This window comes from Juglans regia, chromosome 8 (assembly GCF_001411555.2).
Source record: "Juglans regia cultivar Chandler chromosome 8, Walnut 2.0, whole genome shotgun sequence".
Classification (NCBI taxonomy): Eukaryota; Viridiplantae; Streptophyta; class Magnoliopsida; order Fagales; family Juglandaceae; genus Juglans; species Juglans regia.
In genome coordinates, this window is record NC_049908.1 from 20,687,327 (window position 1) to 20,710,046 (window position 22,720).

Sequence of the window (22,720 nt, forward strand, 5' to 3'; positions counted from 1 at the left end):
AATCGCCGCAAAAAACCAGTTTCAAAATTTTATGTACAAAATTCACGACGATGTAAAAATCACTACAATTAAAGGCTTTTTGCGGAGATCTTATTTCCAACAGACATAAAATCGCCACAAAAAACCTTATTTCTTGTAGTGGATCTAGTTTTATTGTTATATTTATTATTTTTGTATGAACTGTCATCGTAGCTTGCAAAATACTAGCACAACGAGACAACGCATGAAAGACTTTGAATACTCCATGCATACAACTTAACGCTAGGATCGAGCTCTATCTCTGCATGCATTGATTTCAACCCATTCGAATCCCATCTTACTCACCATGAAAACGATTCTATAAAAAGATTACAAACAAATTAATTGATCATAAAATATATATCTACCTCTAAGCAACCTTCGTGCTCATGCATTTCAACAGAAAACAACCGGCGGCAATAAACCCTTCATTGAGAAATATTGGCACTATAAGAAAAATGATCATTTGTGACGGATTATACGCATTTTAATAGAAAATAATCATTTTCATAAGAAATAACTAGCCACAACTGACCTATTTTCTTGTAGTGTGAGGCAAACCAAGATCATTTCCGACTAAATTGGGTTTTAGCTATTTATTCACCTATGGTATGAATGTGTGGGAAGATCTTTAAAATAGAGAATAAATGCATTTCAAACTATTATGACTTTTTATTTTGCGTTCTAGATTATCAAAACTGACATATTGTATCTTCAATAAAAATGGGCTTTTGTGACCAATTTATTCCGACAAAAAGACTTTTCGTAATTAATTTTAGTTGTAAATAGTCATTTCACTGGAATTAACTAGTCGTAAATAAGCAGTTTTCTTGTAGTGATCATAAACTAACTTTGTATATACACCCTCCATTATATTAAGATTTGATAGATAAGATTATACGACATCACTTATTTTTAATTCTTTTTTTTATGTTACAAAATGTCATTTTTAATAGTTTTGAAGTCCCGATAATAGTTTGAGGGCAGAAAATGTACTTTTCCCATGATAAAAAATGTCACATGCAATTGAAGTACTTTCAGTATCCATCAAAAGAACATGCAAAATTAAGGTTTCAGAATAACGGAAGCTGATCAGAACCAAGATATGATCATGAGGATCATGCTTATTCAGTTCCGTTTAGATATAAAAATGGTCTCATCTCATCTTATATTATCATTATAATTTTCTTAAATTTCCATACAAAATATAATAAATAATTTAAATTTTTTAAATTTTAAAATAATAATAATATTGAAAAATAATATTTTTTTTAATTTTTAATTTTCATTTAAAATCATTTCATCTTATCTTACAATCCAAACGGAACACATGACTGCCTCTTTCCCAGTAAAGTCAAATTTCAATGTCTAATTCGGAGTTGGACAAGATTTATCACTTAGCAAATCATGGGTCTCAAGACATTAATATCTTCCTCTAATGAGCCTTTCTGAATTTTGCCTTTGAATTTGAACTAAAAAGTATAGTTTTAAATTTCTTTCCCTTATGCAGGTTGTTTCGGCTGAAATTTTTCATTTTGATATGGTATCCGGCCGGCCCGTATAGATCTCAACTCAAGTTTGTGGTTTTTTCAACATATATTCATTTTATAAATATTCAATTCTTCCATATATATATATATATATATATACACACACATATACATGATTCACTCTTACATATACATATATTTAATTATTCTATTAGTTGTTAGTCTATATATACATCTAATTAATATTTATATATAATTAATAGTTAATCTTGAAATGGTACACTAGAACGCATTGATATGGAAATATTCAATTTCAATACTTAAACCAATGATCACCAAAACGGAATTTAAAACATTACTAAAAGTCCCTAAAATCCACATGAAAAAACCATCATTGAGAAATATTTTGACACACCAAGATTCATTATTTCTAGCTAAAACGTCCGTTTTATTTGTATGAATGGTGCAAGCTGCTGCTTGCATAATCGCGAAAAAATGTATCTAGACATTTAAAAAAGAAAAATATGACTGAGTACTCGTATAAGTGAAAGTCATTAGAAAAAGAAATACCGACTTTTGAATGTTCAATTATGGCTGAGTTGCCTCGTTTGCATTCAAAATTCACATCAACTCATATTATCTCATCATTATAATTTTTTCAAATTTTTACATAAAATATAATAAATAATTCAATTTTTATTCTACTGTTCATAAATTATCTCAACTTATCTCAACTCATCTCTGAATCCAAACGACATCTCCTTATATTAACGTAGGCTGGTGGTTTTTGTTTGTGTTCATGAGATCATGCCTTGATCAGTACTTTAGTTCATATTTATAGTTGACTAGGATTTCTCATTTTTTATCATGGAAACGATAATATCAAATCAAGAATAATTAAATAAAATAGATCTTACGTCACAGACCATGCCACTGGGGACGAGAAATGGCCTGCAAGGGTACTGAGTCTAAATGAAAGGTAATTAGGGACTACAAGCCGAGGGAGGTGTTATTCTTGAAAGAATAATATTATATATAGTCGTAAAATATAAAAACGTCATACAATTATTTTAAAAAATAGTGAAATTTATTATTAAAAAATTAATTTTTTTATATGAGTCTCATTTTTATTTACTTTTTTTAAAATAATTATACGACACTTACATATTCACGACTGTAATTATTATTTTTCTTCTTAAAATTAAGCATGCAAGAGGTCGGTAAACGGGGTAAGGACCAATATTAATCTGTTGAAAGTGACAGCATTTTGTCTATGGTGGCATGTTGTCTGCCCCTCGAAGCTTTTGACGATTTTTCTTTTTCTTTTTCAAAAACTTTCTTTTCTTTTTTTCATCATTAAAATATGGAAAAAAAAAATATACGCCATGTACGTAGATGCTTAGGAAAGAAACTTTTTTGCTTTTATATTTTAGGTATTAATTATAATTATAACAACTAGTAAAAAATATGGCAATGTTTTCAACAGTACTCAAAACCTAGCCTGTTCTTTTTATTTAGTTGTGCTCAGCAATAAGGATGGCCTATTATCAAAGTACAACATCGTCATAAGGATTTTTTTTCCCCTCGTTTTCTTCATCACATTGTCTGCCTCACGATGGATAGAAGTCATGATATTGAAGAAGCTAACGTAGCCGCACTCTATGAATTAAGCCTCACATGTAGGTTGTGAAAACACTTTGAACTCGTTGATGCAAAGGGACGCACTCATTCTTAACAAAATTTCATTAATTGACGTCTTTCACCGACACTCCGGCCTTACATATACACTACAAGGGAAATCACTTATCCCAACGATTCATTTTCGCTGAGAAAAATTATAAAATCACTACCTATCACATTTCCCAGCGATTTATAAATCGCTGGATGTTCGCCGGTACTAAACCCCCACTTTTGATCTACTCCAACAGAAGCCAAAAATCGCCGGGACATGATTTTCTTTACCGGTGATTTTTATTCACCGGTAAAATGACCTTTTATCACCGCAATTGCAAGATACGATTCAAACATTTAATCGTTGGGAAAAATTAATTCCAGCGATTTAATTTTTTGAAAATCGCCGAAAATGTTTTTGAAATCGCCGAAAATAAGATTCAACAGGATTTTTTGAAATCGCTGTTATTGACTAAAATGTTGTGAAATAGAAATTGCGGCGATAAAAATGTGCCGGTATAGATCAATCCCAGCGATTTAAAAATCGCTCCAATTGAGTTATTGTTTTGGAACTCAATTGCAACGATCATAACATCACTGGTATTGATCTATACCGGCACATTTTTAACCCTGCAATTGTTGTTTCAAAACATTTTAGTCAATAGTAGCGATTTCAGAAAATCGCTGCTGAAGCTTATTTCCGGCGAATATCATTCACCGCAAATACCCTAAAATGCCGGGAAAAAAATTTCCTGCGATGTATAATCGCCACAAATAACTTTAGTTGGGAAAAAAACATTTGCGGCGAATTTTAATCGCCTGAAAAGATATTTCACAAAATAAAAAAAAAATCCACATAATTAATTCTGATGAATTAATTCGAAGCCACAGTCGGCTTCAAAGTCTGCAAAATGAAGTATTCAACATTGTTTATAAGCCACAAGGATGAATATTTGAATCCAAAGATATAACAGAACTCTATTCCTCAACACCAAAGGAAGATGACAATGGTGCCAACAAAACCGGTATCACCAGAAGAAAAGGCGGTAAAAAATAAAAAGGAAGCTCTTGGATGTGCAAGATCATCCCAGGGAAAGACATTTTAAACAAAGATTATTAAACTGTATAACAACACACTAATGATCAATAGCAGCTTGAAAAGGAATATTCAGAGTAAAATTTTCATGATGAGTCACCTTTCCATTGTTTCTGTAGGTTCTATTCATGTTTATAAACCGGCTCTCCTACCCACACAAAGTACCCTTCATGTTTATTCAGAGCAGTCACATTATGCTGCATCAAAAAGGCACCAAAATCTGCTACTCCACTCTCAACATCCAAGGCTACTCGGGCCTTTTGGCCAAAAGCAATTTCAGGAACCATCTGCCAATTAAGAGATTGCAATCAATGCCATGCAGATACAAACTAATACACGACGAAAAATTCCAGAACAGAGTCGCAGACCAACCTTAAGAATCTGATTCAAGTGTTTATCTGCCCTGCCACCTCCCAGGCTATGAGTACAGGGTGTTATAGCCAAAGAAAGAAAGAACAGAATCAATACTTTGTGCATCTGCAGAGACACAACATCAGATATATTAGCCTGTCGATTGCATAAAAATTTGAAAATGTATTCTACATCTATAGAATATTTTCAACTTACTAGAGTCATTTTCTCACATTTTAGCTCTGCTGTTGTAGATAATGCAAAGTATTTCTCATGATTTTATAAACAGATCCACTTGCCAGTGGATAACAGCAGAAATACTCTCAACCATCCCAAGACTAAAGACATCAAGGGTCATCTAATCTGACAACATTATTAAGAGCCAAACTAATGTATGAAGTAGGAATCATGTCCCACTTATGCAGATATATTTGGTTCAAAGTTTCAAAAATTATAAACCCGCAATTAAGCAATATAAGACCTTCCATTGTTAATTATGACGTATCATGATTGTTTTGTATGATATCATAAACATTTTGGAAGACTTCCAATGAAAATAGTTCAATATAGAGACATAATCCGCTATTACATAAAGACACTTCTACAAGCATAATATGAAAGTAGTCCCCATGTGCTAGTGACATCATAGAACTAGAACCAGGATTGTGAAAGATAAAGCATAATACAAAATGCACATTAAAGAATCACAAGGATATGAATTATGAAACAATTTCATTTTCTATATATTATTATTTATCGAAAAGACAATTACTTACCGTCTTAGAATTTTTAATGCTAATTCTTCATTTGGAAGATATATATCTAGATCAGTATTCATGCATCAGTTAAGGAAGACACTAGGGAGCTAGGTGTTTTCTTGAAAGTTATGGAAACTTTAAAATAGCTTTTATAATGTTTTATAAAAATAGTGGGACCCTAGTACTGTATTAGACACTACAGAACTGGCACCCACCATCAAGTGTTTTAACTTTTAACCATCAATTTTGAAAGAACCAGCTACCTCATAGTTGGTTTTCTAGGGTGAACATTTTGAGTGGTCACCAACCCATTCTCTTCTTTTCTTATTCCATGCTATCTCGGTTGCACAGTAAGGCCATCTCCTCAAAGGAAAAGGCATTCAATTCAAAACTTCATAACAAGAGGGAAGAACATTTAGAATGCATTAGAAAACTTCATGGAAACAGGAAGTTCTATAAGTCATCAAGATTAAAAGCTTCTAAAAAATGTTGGGGAAAATTCTCATCTAGCATGCACTTTCATTTCATATTACACCCCATTTACTATAAGTCCATAATGTACCACCCACTTCTAGTACTTCTATTCTCAGCTCACAAAAAAATGCTGATAAAGCCATTTTACAAAGTTCATATTTAGTAAAGACAAACCAAATTCTAGAATGCTGTCATTGAAAACAAATATCATAGATGTTAAGATGGTGTCTCTTGGGGTACAAACCCCAAGAGACACCATATATAAAACCTTCCCAAGATTGAAGCGTGACCTTAACAACCAAAACGCCCCTCCAATAGCTGCTGCCCAGATTTGCTGAGAGCACTTCACACACCTTTAATATCAATTATATTATGAAATGAAATAACTACCCAACAAATGAGAACATCTTATCATACCCAACAAATGAAAGCTATTATTAATAGAGAAAAGCAACTTCTCATACGGTCAAAATAACTACAATCCTTTAATATCAATTATATTATGAAATGAAAAAATACATTAAATTCACAAGAATTTTTTGAAAAATACTTACAGCGCTATATAGCAATTTCTGAAGGATCACGAAGCTGCAAGAAGTGGAAAAACAGCTGCAGAACAGTGTAAAACACACTGTGGCCGTGGGTCACAGATACCCACTTTTCAACGGAGGCAAACGAAGACCCAAAATTGATAGGGTAGGGCCTAGGGAGGTCGGTGAAGCTAGTGGTGGTGAAGGTTGGTCCTGGGTGGCGGCGTGGGCGGCGGTAGAAGACCAAAAACACCAAAATCAGAAATGGGGTTGGTTGTGCTTCACCGGTGACGGATCGGAGGTGGGGTTGGGTACAATGGGTTGCTAGGAAGTCAACGATGAAGTGGTGAGAAGATGGTGGCCAATGGTGGTGCGACGGTGGCGCAGCGGCGGAAAGAGTGCTGCGGCTTCAATGGGCTCGTGGTGGCTAACGGCGGTGCAAATGGAGCTGAAGTTGGTGGGGTAGGGTCGCTGGCGGCTGGGGAAGCTAACGGACTAGGCGGTGACGGCCACCGCCAGCTCACGGCGGCGCTGGGTGGAGAAGAAGGAAACGAACGAAGAGAGGGAGGGGGAGCTGGGTCGCGCGCGGGAAGAGAACCGAAGGAGAAATAAGGAAAAAGAAAAGAAAGAGAAAAGAAAATGAAAGGAAAGAAAAAATGGAGGGAAAGAAATGAGGGAAATGGTAAGGCGGGTTGTTTAAATTTAATTTCACTTTTCCAGCGATTTTGATTTGCCGCTAATAGTATATAATTTACTAGATATGCTCTTGCGGCAAAAATACGGTGAATATTTTCGTCTCAAATAGTATCTGTTGTTCAATTTACGACGATATTAAAATCGCTGCAAAAAGTAAGAGTAATTTCTTTTCCATTAGTTGAAAATTTTGAGAAGGAAAGCAAGCAGCGACTTAGAAATCGTTGGAAATAATGTTTATTAGTGGTATTTTTGTTGCAACAATATTAAAATCGTTGGGAAAGGCCTAAATTTTCTAGAAGACTATTTCCAGTGTTTTTTATTCGCCGCAAAACTAGCTATTATGGCGATTTTCCCATTCGCCACAATTAAAACATGGCAACAGTTTCTAATATTATTTGCGGCTATAAAAAATCGCCGCAAAAGATCAAATAGTCGCCGCAAATGAGTGAACAGTAATTGCAACATCAGATTTCGTATACATTGCTTTAGATTTCAATGACGATAAGAAAATCGCCGCAAATAAGGGTTAATTGCAGTGATTTTTTTGGTGGCAATAGTAAAATCGCTGGAAAAGGCGTTATTTCTTGTAGTGATAGCAGTTCTGCATGGTCACCTAGAATTCACTGCGGCTAATTTACTCAGGAGGAAACCTAATCTCATGGGCCGGAAGGACTTGCGGGGTCGAAATGCCCTTCACTTGGCTTCTGTGGAGGGCCACGCCGAGATTGTGAGAGAATTGTTGTAAGCAAATACAGATGTTTTTCTGGCTCGTGATGCAGATGGGAGAATTCCTCTCCACTTAGCCGTGATGAGAGGACACATAGAGGTAATAGAAAAGTTGCTTAATTCCAAACCGAACCCGTTCTAGGAGGATCTCGATGGAGCCAGTGTTTCGCACTTGTGTGTTAAATATAACTGTTTGGATGCCCTGAAATTGCTAGTGGAATCTGCCGATGACGATGGATATTCCCTCAACTCCTAAGACAATGATCAGGGTAACTCCATATTGCATTTAGCTGTGATGCTCAGGCAAATGGAGGTAGGTTAACAATGATCTCCAGATCATTCACTCCCTTTTATTTGCTTTAGCAAACGGCTGCTAGCTAGTTATTTTCCATAACTATACATCATCATGTATATGCATTATAAATTGAGGAAGTAAATTTATAAATTGTACAAGTCCAGAATTATTAACCTTTGGCTTCAGGAAAGGTATTTTATCATAACCCCCGGCCTTTGGTGCAGGGTCGCATGGATAAGGCTGTCTTTATCCTAATTAAACTCATTCTTTGCCACCTTTTTGTTCCAACCCTTTTACCACAAACCCGCGGTTTTGTCCCCTTTTGGCTCACTTTTAAGCATATCGATATCCAACCTTTTTATAGGATTGACCACTCGATCGAGGGTCCGAAATTTTGATGCAACTATGGATGAGTTCACTCGGGGGTTGCTTATGCAGGGCTGTTAATTAGGCTTTTTGCAGTAATTGGATGAAACGGTACTACTACTATATACTGATATGTTTATTTTGTGCAGACAATAAAATACTTACTTTCAATATCTAAAATCAAAGGAGAGGCCATGCTATTAGAAATAACAAACCTACAGTGTCTCCACCATCACATGTAGCTTCTGCTCCACCAAAAGATGTAGCTGCTCCTGCTCTACTGAAGGCCACTCCAGTACATGACAGCAATGCAGAATAGTCTAGAAGAATTTTCCTACACGTGTCACCATTTCATTCAATCTTGAGAATTCTGTTATACTTGAATATTCGTTTCATAGTGTATAAATACCACCACAATGTACAGTAAACATTAATGAAAAACACTTAGAATATTTTCATTCCTTGCATCTTTATCTTCAGTTTAACATGGTATCGAGAGCTAGCTAAGACACACGTCTAAAGCACTGCCATGGTCGAAATACTCAACACCCCTCCACCCCAACCTCCACCTCTTTCTCTCTTGCATCTTCTTCCCATTTAGTTACCGTCAAACTCAATCATGATAATTACCTCTTGTGGAAGGCTCAGCTCATGCCTTATCTCAAGGGTCAAAATCTGTTCGGCTTTGTCGATGGCACTACTAAATCTCCTCACCCGTTTGATACAAGTTCAAAAAAACCCAACCCTGAATACTTGGCTTGACAACAACAAGATCAAGCCATCATGAGTGTCCTTATCTCCTCCTTATCAGAAAATATAATTGCTCATGTCTTAGACTCTGTTTCCTCTCGTGAGATCTGGGTCACACTAGCCGATCTCTTTGCTGCAAAATCTCAAGCACGTCTCATGCAAGTACAATATCAACTTGCTACATTGAAGAATGGCTCAAATTCTATAGCCGATTATTACCAAAATACAAAACTCCTATGAGATACACTTGCAGCTGCTGGTAAACCCTTATCATCTTCTGAATTTATCACATATCGCTTGGCTGGTTTGGGTTCCGATTTCGATTCTGTAGTCACCTCTATAACAACCCTTGTGGATACTCTAAGTTCACCTCAGGTGTACAGTCATTTGCTCACTCATGAATCCAGGCCTTCTCATCAACTCACTGGCCTCACAGCTACCACGGAACTCTCTGCAAATGTCACTTATAAACCACTCACTGAGAATCAAAATAGGGGTCGTGGGTTCTATCGAGGCAGAGGCAGTTACAGAGGACGTGGTTGTGGTCGTCATGCTGGTCGATCCTCACCTTCCCACTTCTCACCATCCCGTCCCACATGCCAAGTTTGTCTTAAACAAGGTCATACCGCTCTCACGTGCTATAACAAGTTCAACCAAAACTTTCAATCACCTCCACCATCTTCCATTTCAGCTCATTTCACCACCGTTCCCACTTCACCCTCTGCTCCAACCTCTTCAGTTGATAATCTTTGGTATCCTGACTCAGCTGCTACACATCACTTTACACATGAATTTTCTAATTTGTCTCTTAGTCCCACAGAATACAAGGGTGACGAGCAAGTGTGTATAGGTGATGGCACATCTCTTCCAATACAACATGTTGGCAGCTCCACCATTCCATCCACTTCTGGCAAACTTCTTCTCTCAAAACTTTATCATGTTCCTTCTATTTCTAAGAATTTGATTTCTGTTAGAAAAATTTGTGAAGATAATAACGTTTTCTTTGAATTTTACTCTACTTTTTCCCATGTGAAGGACTCTCATTCCAACAAAATTCTGCTCCAAGGCAATACTAAGGATGGAATGTATGTGTTTCCATCTGATCTTCCATTTCCTCAAGCGTACATGGGCACTTGAGAATCTCCTTTTCAATGGCATGTCAGGCTCGGACATCCCTCTATGCAACTAGTCAATAAAATCATCTCTAAAGTTTCTCTTCCAGTGCACTCATCATCCACGTCCGGGTTGTGTTCCTCCTGCTGTCAAGCAAAGCTTCATCAACTTCCATACAATCAGTCCACCTCTCGTTCCACTGCTCCTCTTCAACTTCTATTTTCGGATGTTTGGGGTCCTGCACCAATTCTATCCCTTGGTAGTTTTCGTTATTATCTGTCTTTTGTAGATGATTATAGCAGATTTACGTGGATATTCCCTTTGAAATGCAAATCTGATGTAACGTCTACTTTTTTTCCTTTTAAGCGTCATGTAGAACTTCTTTTCAATACAAAAATACGAGCATTTCAATCAGATTGGGGTGGTGAATATAGATCTTTAAACACAATGTTACAATCATTTGGTATTTCACATCATCTCTCGTGTCCTTAAGCTCATTCTCAAAATGGGTCAGTAGAACGAAAATACCGACACATTGTTGAAACTGGATTAGCTCTTCTTGCACACTCATCCACTCCACATTTGTATTGGTCTGATGCCTTTACAACTGCAGTGTTTCTCATCAATCGTCTTCCTTCTACTGTTTTAAATAATAAATCTCCATTTGAAATTTTATTTCATAAAGTGCCAAATTACACATTTTTAAAATCTTTCGAATGTATTTGTTGGCCTAATCCTAGGCCCTATAATCATCACAAATTGGAATATCAGTCACTTCCCTGCATTTTTCTTGCATACAGTTCGGATCATCATGGGTATTTATGCTTCCATGTACCTACTGCCTGTATGTATATTTCACGAGATGTGTTATTTGATGAAATGCATTTTTATTTTTCTACACACAACACTAGCTCGTCCCCCAGACCTCAACCCAACTCATATTTTCTTCCAATCTTAAACACCCCTCCCACCTTCAGCAACTCAAACCACTCACACGGGCCCATTAACTCTTCTCGATCCACACTCCCCACAACCCAACCCGTAAGCCTCTAGCCCAAACCCTTCTCTCATTTCATCTAACCCACCTAACCAGCGTACCATTTCCTCCCAACCCGTAGCATCACCATCAGAGCCCATGAATCCACCTAGCCCACTCACACCTGTATCTAGGGCACCTGTGTCTTCCCCAATTCATTCAACTTCTACCTCGATGCCCCCTTCTTCTCTACACCATATGCAGACTCGAGCCAAATCCAAACTCCATTTCCCAAAAATACGCAACGATGGCACCATCGCATGACCCCGACCACAAGCTCATACCAGCTCTGCTGAGATACCCGAAGAGCCCACTTCCGTAACAGAGGCTTCAAAGCATCGGGAATGGCAAAATGCTATGCAATCCGAGTTTGATGCACTTTTATCTAACAATACTTGGTCTCTGGTTCCACCTACATCTCACCAAAATCTTGTAGGTTGTCGTTGGATTTTCAAGACCAAGCATCACTCGGATGGCTTGATTGAACGTCGGAAAGCCCGACTTGTTGCCAAGGGCAACAGCCAGCTTGAAGGGCTCGACTACTTGGAGACCTTTAGCCCTGTCATTAAGCCAACTTCCATCAGGTTAGTGCTCTCAATTGCTGTGTCCTCTGGTTGGCGGATTCAACAACTGGATGTGCAAAATGCTTTTTTGCACGGCACCTTAGATGAACAAGTATTCATGTCATAGCCACCGGGATTTCTTCACCCAAAATTCTCGAACTATGTTTGCAAACTTAACGGAGCACTATACGACCTAAAACAAGCCCCTCGCGCTTGGTATGTGCTTCTTAGTTCACGGCTCTTGGAACTGGGTTTTAGTGTCTCGAAATCAGATGCCTCCTTGTTCATCTATAGGCATCAATCCGTGACAATTTATTTCTTAGTCTATGTGGATGATGTGATTCTAACTGGCTCTGATCTGAGTGTGTTGGCTCAACTGGTGGAGATTTTACAATCTGATTTTCCTCTCAAGAACTTGGGAGATCTTCACTATTTTTTGGGTCTTGAATGTCATCGAAATCCCATGGGACTTGTTTTATCACAGAGGAAATATATTCTTGACTTGCTCAAGAAAACTAACATGAGCAATTGTAAGTCTGTGAGTAGTCCTATGTCTCCCTCCACAAAACTGTCAGCCTTTGATTCTACCTTTATGGACGATCCGTCTCTCTATAGAAACATAGTTGAAAGTTTGCAATACTTACTGTTTACAAGATCCGATTTGGCTTTCTTTGTGAATCGGGTGTGCCAGTTTATGCATGCACCCTGCTTGTCTCATTGGCAAGTTGTTAAGCGTATTTTACGCTATCTCAAGCATACTATGGATTATGGTTTGGCTATTACATCATCTCCCACTCATGTTTTGGCTGCTTTTTCTGATGTCGATTGGGCTGGCTGCCCGAATGATCGAAAATCCACTGGAGGATATTGTGTCTTTTATGGCAAAAATCTAGTTTGCTGGAGCTCCAAGAAACAGTCTACAATTGCAAGATCAAGTACCGAAGCTAAATATAAAGCCTTGGCACATGCTACCTGTGAATTATTGTGGCTGCAGGGTCTTTTATCTGAGTTAGGAATTTTTTTGTCCAAACCTCATATTCTCTATTGTGATAATTTGGGTGCAACATATCTGTCCGTTAATCCTGTGATGCACTCTCGTACCAAACATGTTGATATTGATTATCATTTTGTACGAGATCGGATTCATGCTAAAGCCCTTCAAGTCTCTTTTCTCTCAAGCAAGGACCAACTAGCTGACATTTTTACAAAGCCTCTGTCAACCTCCAGATTCTGCACATTACGTTCGAGCCTCATAGTTCTTCCAACTCTGCTTAGCTCGTCGGGGCATATTAGAAATAACAAACCTGCAGTGTCTCCACCATTACACATAGCCTCTGCTCCACCAAAAGATGTAGCTGCTCCTGCTCTACCAAAGGCCACTCCAGTACATGACAGCAATGCAGAATAGTCTAGAAGAATTTTCCTACACGTGTCACCATTTCATTCAATCTTGAGAATTCTGTTATACTCGAATATTCGTTTCATAGTGTATAAATACCACCACAATGTACAGTAAACATTAATGAAAAACACAAAGAATATTTTCATTCCTTGCATCTTTATCTTCAATTTAACACATGCCAATGCCATAAACAGGATTGGTAACACCGCTTTGGATGTCTTAGAGTTAGGCCATAGAGATTTTAAATCTCTCAAAATCCAAGACATGCTAATGGCAGATGGTGTTCGAAGATCCAAGGATCTAAATTCTCCTGGTCAACTACTAGCAACACGGTGTCATGAACGTGCAGCACGGTACACGAATAATGAAAGACATGAGCCAGCACCAACTGCTCAATCAAAGTTTAAGAAATGGTGGGCATACTTTTGTTTGTGCGGATGGGTTAAGCATTTTATGCGTCGGGGTCGATCCAACTGGGTCCTCGAGACACGTGGCACATTGATGTTGGCAGCCACTGTAATTGCAACCGTTACATTCCAAATTGGGATCAACCCTCCAGGTGGTGTTTGGCAACAAGATTGTGAAGGTCATACAAAATTTCAGAATTGTACGGGCAAGGCAATTTTCTCTGATATCAACCCAAATGAATACGAATTATTTTTGTCTTTCAACACCACCTCTCTTGTTGCAACTCTGAGCGTCGTACTTCTGGTCACCATGCTTATTGCAGTCACGTTCTTGCTATCTACCTATTTTTTGGCTATGGATTTGGTGACCTCGGATACTGTTAAAGAAAAACCCATGATCACCTGGATTCTCTTTACATTATCAGGAATTTAGTTGGTACTGCTTGTGATTGCTGTTGTGGTTCTCATATATCGTCTGTTAGTTTGGATGGTGAAGTTGTTACTCAAGTGCATACGTTGTTTGACAATGAGTCCAACAAATTAATGATGTATGTGGTTAATGTTTATGATCAGAAAAATTGTATGGAAGTTGAAATCATCATCTTGAGTTGAGATCTGTTGGATGCAAATCTCTGTTGTCTATGTGAATTAGTTGGTTTCAAGCAAGATGGATAGGGTTTTTAATTATTGATGAATTATTCTGAGCACAAGATTATTCAACTTATTAATTTATTTGATGGATATATAAGTCCATGCAGGTTGTATTTAGTTTCATTTAAATTCATAAAATGATTAATGGTGTACTGCAGATCACTTCAAGAAAAAAGCTATTCATCTTCCATTTTCGCATTATCCTCTCATCATCCCATGATGCGTCAATATTAGATGAAACCCCATGATTTTATTAAAAAGCTCTTATGGCGAAGCAAATCAAAATGCCTTTGACTAACATGCATCTAACTGAACAAGAAAAACTCGAGAAACTATTATTCTGAATCGCCAAAAAATTTATGACAAGATGTAAAGATTCACATGTAGATATGTTCTTCTGATAAATACTACTCCCACCGAATTTGTATAAGGAATTTTTTTTACTGAATTGTATTTTATTTAGTTATTTATTTTTTTTATTTAATGGTTAAAATTTTTTTAAATAAGTTTGTAAATTTTATTTTTTTAAAAAATATTTATAGTAATTTAAAAAATGTTTAAAAAAAATGAAAAAAAAATTACATTGTTCTGTACCCATTCAGTACGGTACTTTTTGGTGGGAGTAGCACCACTCTGTTCTTAGTCCTAAGAGGTAGGGCTGCAACCCGATGACAGTTAATCGGGTTTGGGCCTGGTCCGACCCAACCCGACCCGCCCCGCTATTGTTTGCGCACCAAGCCAGTCCGACCCGACCCGACCCATTACTGTGCGGATCGGATCGATGGTTTTGTTTTCCTGCTCCTGTCTGCTACATCCTACTGTGGTTATTGTGTATCACTAACGGTTGAAACGTCATATTTTTGTAGACTAAGTTTATGCCAACGTTACTTCAACAATACTTACTAAAAAATAAACTTTCATCAAGAATAAGGAGGCCCTTGGATGGACTTTATCCATACTGCCCATGATATCACTAATCACCTCCTTTCGTAAAACTATTTGATTTAATGGCTAACATATAGGTTAAATTTGTACAAAAACTAATAAAAAAAAAGTACAAAAGTCATCTATTACAAAAAGTATCTAAATTAGAAAATATAAATATCAACTATTACAAAAGACTAAGGAGCATCCAACGATCAAATTACAGCAGCTTCTCATCTCTTCCTCTATATCTGCCATTATGAAAAAGTCTAACACCAAATCAATAATAGCACATTAGATAATTCAAGTCAACACAAAGTGGTTTAGTTTCTCTAACAAATGAGTGAAAATGAAAAGCATACCATCATGCAGACCATAAGCCTTGAGTTACTCCTTAGCAACGTAAGTAAAACTTGATTTTGGATCAAACTCTAAAAAAACACATGATAATTATTAAATGATATAAAAATAAACATTTTGAAAAAATTTAATAAATATGTAAATAAGAAATAAGTTTGAATTTAACATATTGATCCTTTAACATATTTAACATATTGATCCTTTAACATATCTGAAAGGAAAACTAAACCCATAATGTAAAGGCAGGTACATGCAGTCTATTGTGGGGTAAATGGGGCTTGATCTATATACATTCATGTTGCATTCCCCCAAGATGATTAATGTAAAGGCAGGCCCTAGCTTGCTAGCAAATTAGTAATTTAGTGAGCACTTAAAATTAAATTGAATTTTTGGGGTCATGTTTGGGGAAGACATTTTTAAAAAATTTCCTCAAGATTTAGTGTTTTCCTTGAAGAAGTCACTTGTGTCAGCCCCACAAAAAGACACACACACACACACATATATATATTTATATATATGCCATGTTTTCAAGAAAATCAAAATGTCTTCTTGGATGAATAATTAACTATTCTTCTTTTGAAATTTGATAGCCAAATAGACGGCAAAGTCCGCCCAAAAACAGTAGAGGCAGCTCTGTGCGGAGGCTTTCTTATGAAAACTGGCGTATGTGCAATTCATGGAGCCAGGGTGATTTCCAATGTACTAAAGCTTTTGGCAAACATATGTCATGTTAAACAAAAGAAAATAGCCCCACTTCTTGAATAAAAGATGTTGAATAGATGGCAATATATACGTTGGCTTTAGAATTTTGTTGAAGTTGTGGGCTGCCCAAGTGGTAACATATATTGCTTGTACTAGTCATTAATTATTTGTATGCAAGTTTAACAAGGAAGAAGGTATATGTATCTATAGTATTAATCGCTTTTCAAGGGGATTCAGATGGTAGTAGTACTCAATCATTTGCTTGTAGTAGCACATCATAGATGATTTCTAGCTAAGAGCTAGCTGTGAATAAAAACAGAGGAAATGTGCATGTGTGTGTCATCTTACGGTAAGATGATTTCCCGTGCACGTCAATGCATTTACTACTTGCATTTAAATTTCATCTGGGTGTCATTTCCCAGATCGAAGCATGTTGTCAATTTGCACTTTCTCCCTCTTTCAATGCATACTTTTTCATGTCTTTTAGTGGCAATAAAATTAATTTATTGACTACTGCCAAATAAAGAAGCTTTATCAATGCATATGATATGGTGTTCTCGACGCACGGTAACGAGGACGGGTGTTAAATAAAAGGGGTCCTCCATTTCAGTGCAATTTACATTTCTCTACTCAACAGAAAATTCACAAACCAGTTCAACATTTCAACAGACTCTACAACCCAAAGAACGACGACCAAATAGAGAACACACAGAGCACCAAACAAAGCTCGAAAACTTAAATCTTACTGAGAGAGAGAGAACGCACCTCTGCCATGACCGCTGCGACTGGCGACGGAGAATGGCAACAGTGACTAGGGTTTCCGTAGTGGAGAGGAGAGTGTTTTTGTTCAGTTCAGAAGTGTTTTCTCAAAGTCGGTTTCGACGGGTTGTTTTTACTAAAACCCGGTATTATGCATTTGACCCGATGAACCCGTCTTTCACTGGTTGGAGAAGTCGGTTCTGGAGGACGGATCGGGCTTACGACCCATTATGCATAGCCCTACTAAAAGTTATTGATTTCAAAGGCCCTATGGTGTAGGCCAATTCCTTTAATTTGATTGCCCCATGAGTAAAATCAATTTCGAATTATGCATCTAATCAACATGGGGCAATAGCATCAAACAAATGCTTTTCGAAAGATTTTATTGTCAACAAAATCCATAATATAGTAACACAATGAATAAGTAGAATGATTTAGGGCAGGTTTGGGGAGTGGGATAAGACACAAAATTCTCATTTCATCTCATCTCATCATTACACATTTTTCAAATTCCTATACAAAATATAATAAACAATTCAACTTTTTCAAATCCCAATTTAACTTTCTCAAATCCCAACACAATAATAATACTAAAACATAATATTTTAAACACTAAAACAAAACACAAAATTCTCATCTCACCCCCCAAACCTGCCCTTAGTCAGCGACTCATATAGTTAAGAAAATATGGAATTTATTATGCTTTTCTTTTTTATCAAGATCAGATGTGAACATATTAATAAGTAAAATATGGAACTCTGCATTTTTTTGCAAAGTTCAAGTGTGTATATATATATATGTATACGTATCATCAAGGTGAGGAATCACCATCTTCTCAAGCATGTAAAATTCATCATATCACATCGTATGGATTCTCATCATATACAGTCTCAATGCATAAAATGCCAAGCAGGGGAAATCACTCACACCCAACCAATGTGCAAGCTAAAAAACAAGTATTTCATCTATTTTGGCCAAGTATCATTCTTTCTTCACGATTGCTCATCACACAAATACTTGCTCATAGGCACGCAAACAGAGAAACTTGTTGCCTCAAGGATGCTACTCTACTCGGTCGCAACCAACTCCAAGACACTAGCCTGTGATACACCAGGGGATCCCACATCCTAACTATAGGTGAGGTCAAGTACGACATCGTTCCACCTCACTCCCCACGAGGTATTTTCCTTCTCATGTGATGTATGTACTAACACTTCACATAATAGTCCTGAAAAATTCTTCATCCCGTACCATGAATAGAAACTCATGCTACTCTCTCTCTCTCTCTCTCTCTCTCTCTCTCTCTCCCCCCCCCCCTCTCTCTTTCTCTCTCACACACACATATCGATATCCAGTATTTTCACATAGGGTTTCAGCGTCAGGTATAGAAAATAGTTAAAACATTGAAAGCATCGAAATCAGTGAGTAAATATAGCTAAAAACATAGTATTAGAAATATGCATTTATGCTTGTAGAATGGGGGGAAGTTACAAAAGTAATGCAATGCCTCTTACACACAACATTCACTCCCACATTACCCAGCACAGTCTTAACAGCTAACTTAGCTTTTTATGTCGAAAGTTCTCTCATCACCCCTTTGCTTCTTTCTCTCTACAACAGTTGATCATGAGCTTTTTAGTAAATAAGATCTTAAAAGTGAGATCATGTCCTACGTTTAGGTCCTTTAAAGACCGTATCTTTGAGTCCATATTTGCTTAGATAGGAGTCTCTCACCCTTGTCTTGTCATACTGCTGGATGATAGAGACAGATTACCAAGGTATAGTTTGCACATCCTATGGTATACCAACTCCTCAGTCTTTCATTGAATGAGGGATCTCCACGTGGCATTGGGCCATACTTCTGAATCCATATGAAACGATTTGTCGCGCCTTTACCTTTCATTGCAAAGCCACTCTGGATGTGACCTTTCAGATGGAGTGTGACTTCTGCGTACAGTGCTAACATTTTGTCTATTCAAACTTATTATGATATGATGTTGCATTTGAAAACTCTTTGGTATGACATTATGTTTCTACTTCCATCCTTAACTTACCGTACCTGTAAAAATGTGGCCTCTATTATTGTGTTGGTACTAGCATCTCTATTTTTGGTGCACCCATTTTGGAAACAAGGTGATTTTCTACATCGTTTTTTTTGTGTGCATACTCGGCACGGCGAGCTTAAAAGGGAGAGATTTCACATTTTATTTTTGCTCGGTTGGTAGGGTTGTATATGAACCAGTCCGTACGATTGCTCGCCTGATACTCGCTTGGCTAAACTCGAACCAAGCTCGACTCATGAAAAAATAGCTAGATCACGAAAACAGAAACCCGCTCGATTAGTAAATGATACATACTCAATTAAACTCGACTTGGTTAAGGCTCGTTAAAGCTCGCTTGTTCATGCTTGACTCAGGTTGTTAGCTCAACTCGATTAGAGCTCATCCATAAATCATTGAATATATATAATTTATTTCTATGAGTCGTTTTACACCTATCGAGGGTATAGCTGGAAAAAATGTTCGGATAAGGCTAAATGATTTTTCTTTTCTCATACAATTTCTTATATCATTAAACCTTTAAAAAAAATTTACTTAATCACTAAGTCAAAAAAAAAATAGAAAAAAGAGAGAAAGAAGGTATCCGTAGAAATGCATTGGACCGAAAATGGGGACCCCAAGCATTTCTCTTATTTCAATGTATTAGTACTCATATACACACATATATATACTTCTATACATATTAAATTTAATAACATAAGCATAGTTACATTTCTAATTAAATATGTAGTATGTAACCCAATTACTTATGCCCTAGTAATTTATACCTATATATTGAATATAGTTCATAATTATATGTTAGTTAATTAAGTACTTAAGTGATTAATTATAGTATATATTTTATAATGTATAATAGTTAGTATATTGGACGTGGTAGTTTCATTATATACTACAATGTATAACCATATATGAAATGTATTCATAAAGATGATATAATTTTATAGTTCAATATAAGGTTTATATATTAATTGTAAAAATTTCATTAGATTTAATATTTTGTTTTGTAATTTGGTATTTTCAATTATTCAATTCATTCAAAAAATATATATAAGAGTACAAACAAAATTCGAGTAATAACTCGGTTCGGCTCGGCTCGACTCAACTCAGGCCCATTAAAGAGTATAAATAAAGATTGATAAATAACTCGACTCAATTTAAGCTCATGTTTGATCAGCTAGAACTTGACTTAGCGAGCTCAGCTCGAGCTCGAACTCAAACTCGAACTCGAGTTATTTGAGTCCAGCTTGACTTGACAACCCAAAAGCTCGACTCGACTCAGATAGATTATAGCCATATCAGTTGGTCATTGGAGTTTGCACAACCATACCACGAGGATTAAATATAAATTTTTTTCTATTATGATGTTCTTCTGTTATGCTTATGCCAAATGACTTATGTCTCACACACACACACATATCGTACTATTGTAAATAAATGCTTCCTGAATTATCACTATGTTATTTTGGTATTCTACTTTGTTCTACATTTTGTAACTAGTTCATATTTGCACATTAGTATATATTTACTATTTATTGAGTTATTGATAATCCACTCAATTACTTTCAATATTTTTAGAAGATTTTGATGGTTCAGCTGTGAATTAAGAATAAGAAGCACGAGTGAGATTAGTTAAGCATTGTGAAATAAGTATCAAAGGGTACAACAGATTATTGAAAAATCGCAGACAAAATAAAGAATTTCTTAGATAAAACATCATTGCAAAATACCACTTAAGTTGAATGATTAGGGTATTACTCTCAACAATTGCTTGGGTATGATTGCTATTGTTAAGAGACCCATTGGGTGAGGATATCATAAATGCAACCCTTTCAAGCTTTAATTTAGTTATCCACATCTTTATATTAAAATCCTCTACACAAAACATAGATTTATTATTATTTTATCTCAAATTAAAAATGAGTAATGATATATACAACGTAATCCCTCCCCCACCTAGTCCTCGTTGGGCCACCCTGATGGCCATCACGAGCCATAATATCCTTGATGTCTCCGTCCATCAAAATATTCTACCACCCATTCGAGTTTGTTTTAGTAAGATTAATGTCTCGTTTGTTTTTAGAGATGAGATGAGATGAGATTAAAGTTAAAAAGTTAAATAAAATATTATTAGAATATATTTTTTAATATTATTTTTGTTTTGAGATTTGAAAAAGTTGAATTATTTATTTTATTTTGTATTAGAAATTGAGAAAGTTATAATAATGAGATGAGATATTTTTCCAAAACAAACGAGGCCTAAAATATTATATATATTTATATATTTGGTTTTGTTTTTGTGACTTTTAAGTAATTTTTTATATCTTGTTTAGTTTTGACAGATGAAATGAGATGATATGAGTTAAAATTAAAATTAAAAAGTTGAATAAAATATTATTAGAATATATTTTTTTAATATTATTTTTATTTTAAAATTTAAAAAAATTAAATTATTTATTTTATTTTATATAAAAATTTTAAAAAAATTTAATAATAAAATAAGATAAAATAAATTATAAATTTCTTAAAAACTTGTTTCTTGTTTTAGAAAGTGGCACACACGTGAGCAGCTAAGGACACCTATTCAATGAGGATATACGTTGATGTGGCATTTCTAACGGTTTTTTGAGAAATTGGATGGAGAGAGTAATAAAGCACTCAATTAAAAAGGAGTGGGTCTAAGCCCACAGCTGGAGCACCCGTTAATACATTTTGTGTTTTTTTATATGATATTTTTAATATTTTTTTAAAAAATAAAAAAAATTTATAATATTATTAAAAAATACTTATTTAATTATGAAATTAAAAAAAAATAAAAAAATAAAAACAATCCAGCAGTAGCCTCTAACGGTAAGCATAGCTTTTTCCATTAAAAAGTATAAAGAGGATTTAATTTTAAATTTGACGAACTGACAAACTAGATGTAATTGGTTTCCTAAACGACCGAGCTCAATCCCACAAGATACATACACCCTCAAAGGATGTGATACTAACGGCTAGAAAGTCGAAAAAAAAAAAGAAAAAATTCTACTCATTTTTCTATACTATATATTATACATATTTTTTTTTATTAAATGTGGAGTATAAAAATAATAAATAGAAAAATTATTTTAGTTTAACAAGAATAAAAAATGAATCAAATATATTATATAGTATAAGAATAATAAGGATTCGTTTAGTTACATAATTCAGATGAAATAAAATGAGATATTTTATTAAAAATTAAATAAAATATTATTATAATATAAAATTATATTTTTATTTTTATTTTAAAATTTTAAAAGTTAAATTATTTATTATATTTTATATAAAAATTTAAAAAAATTATAATAATTATGTAAAATAAAATAAAATAATTTGATTTTATATAATTATAAAAATTGAATAAAATATTATTATAATATAAAATTATAATTTTATTTTTATTTTAAAATTTTAAAAGTTAAATTATTTATTATATATTATATAAAAATTTAAAAAAATTATAATAATTATATAAAATAAAATAAAATAATTTGATTTTAT

General features: G+C 35.3%; 1 protein-coding gene across 1 annotated transcript; it reads left to right on the forward strand.

Moving 5' to 3' along the window:
• Positions 1–13,605: 13,605 nt before the first annotated feature.
• Positions 13,606–14,175, forward strand: LOC109014643. Its single transcript, XM_018997147.1, has one exon. It carries the CDS (start codon positions 13,606–13,608, stop codon positions 14,173–14,175), a length of 570 nt encoding a protein of 189 aa, XP_018852692.1.
• Positions 14,176–22,720: the final 8,545 nt, after the last annotated feature.

Coding starts and splice junctions, on each gene's coding strand:
- LOC109014643 (XM_018997147.1), top strand. CDS start 13,606: ATGGCAGATGGTGTTCGAAGATCCAAGGATCTAAATTCTCCTGGTCAA.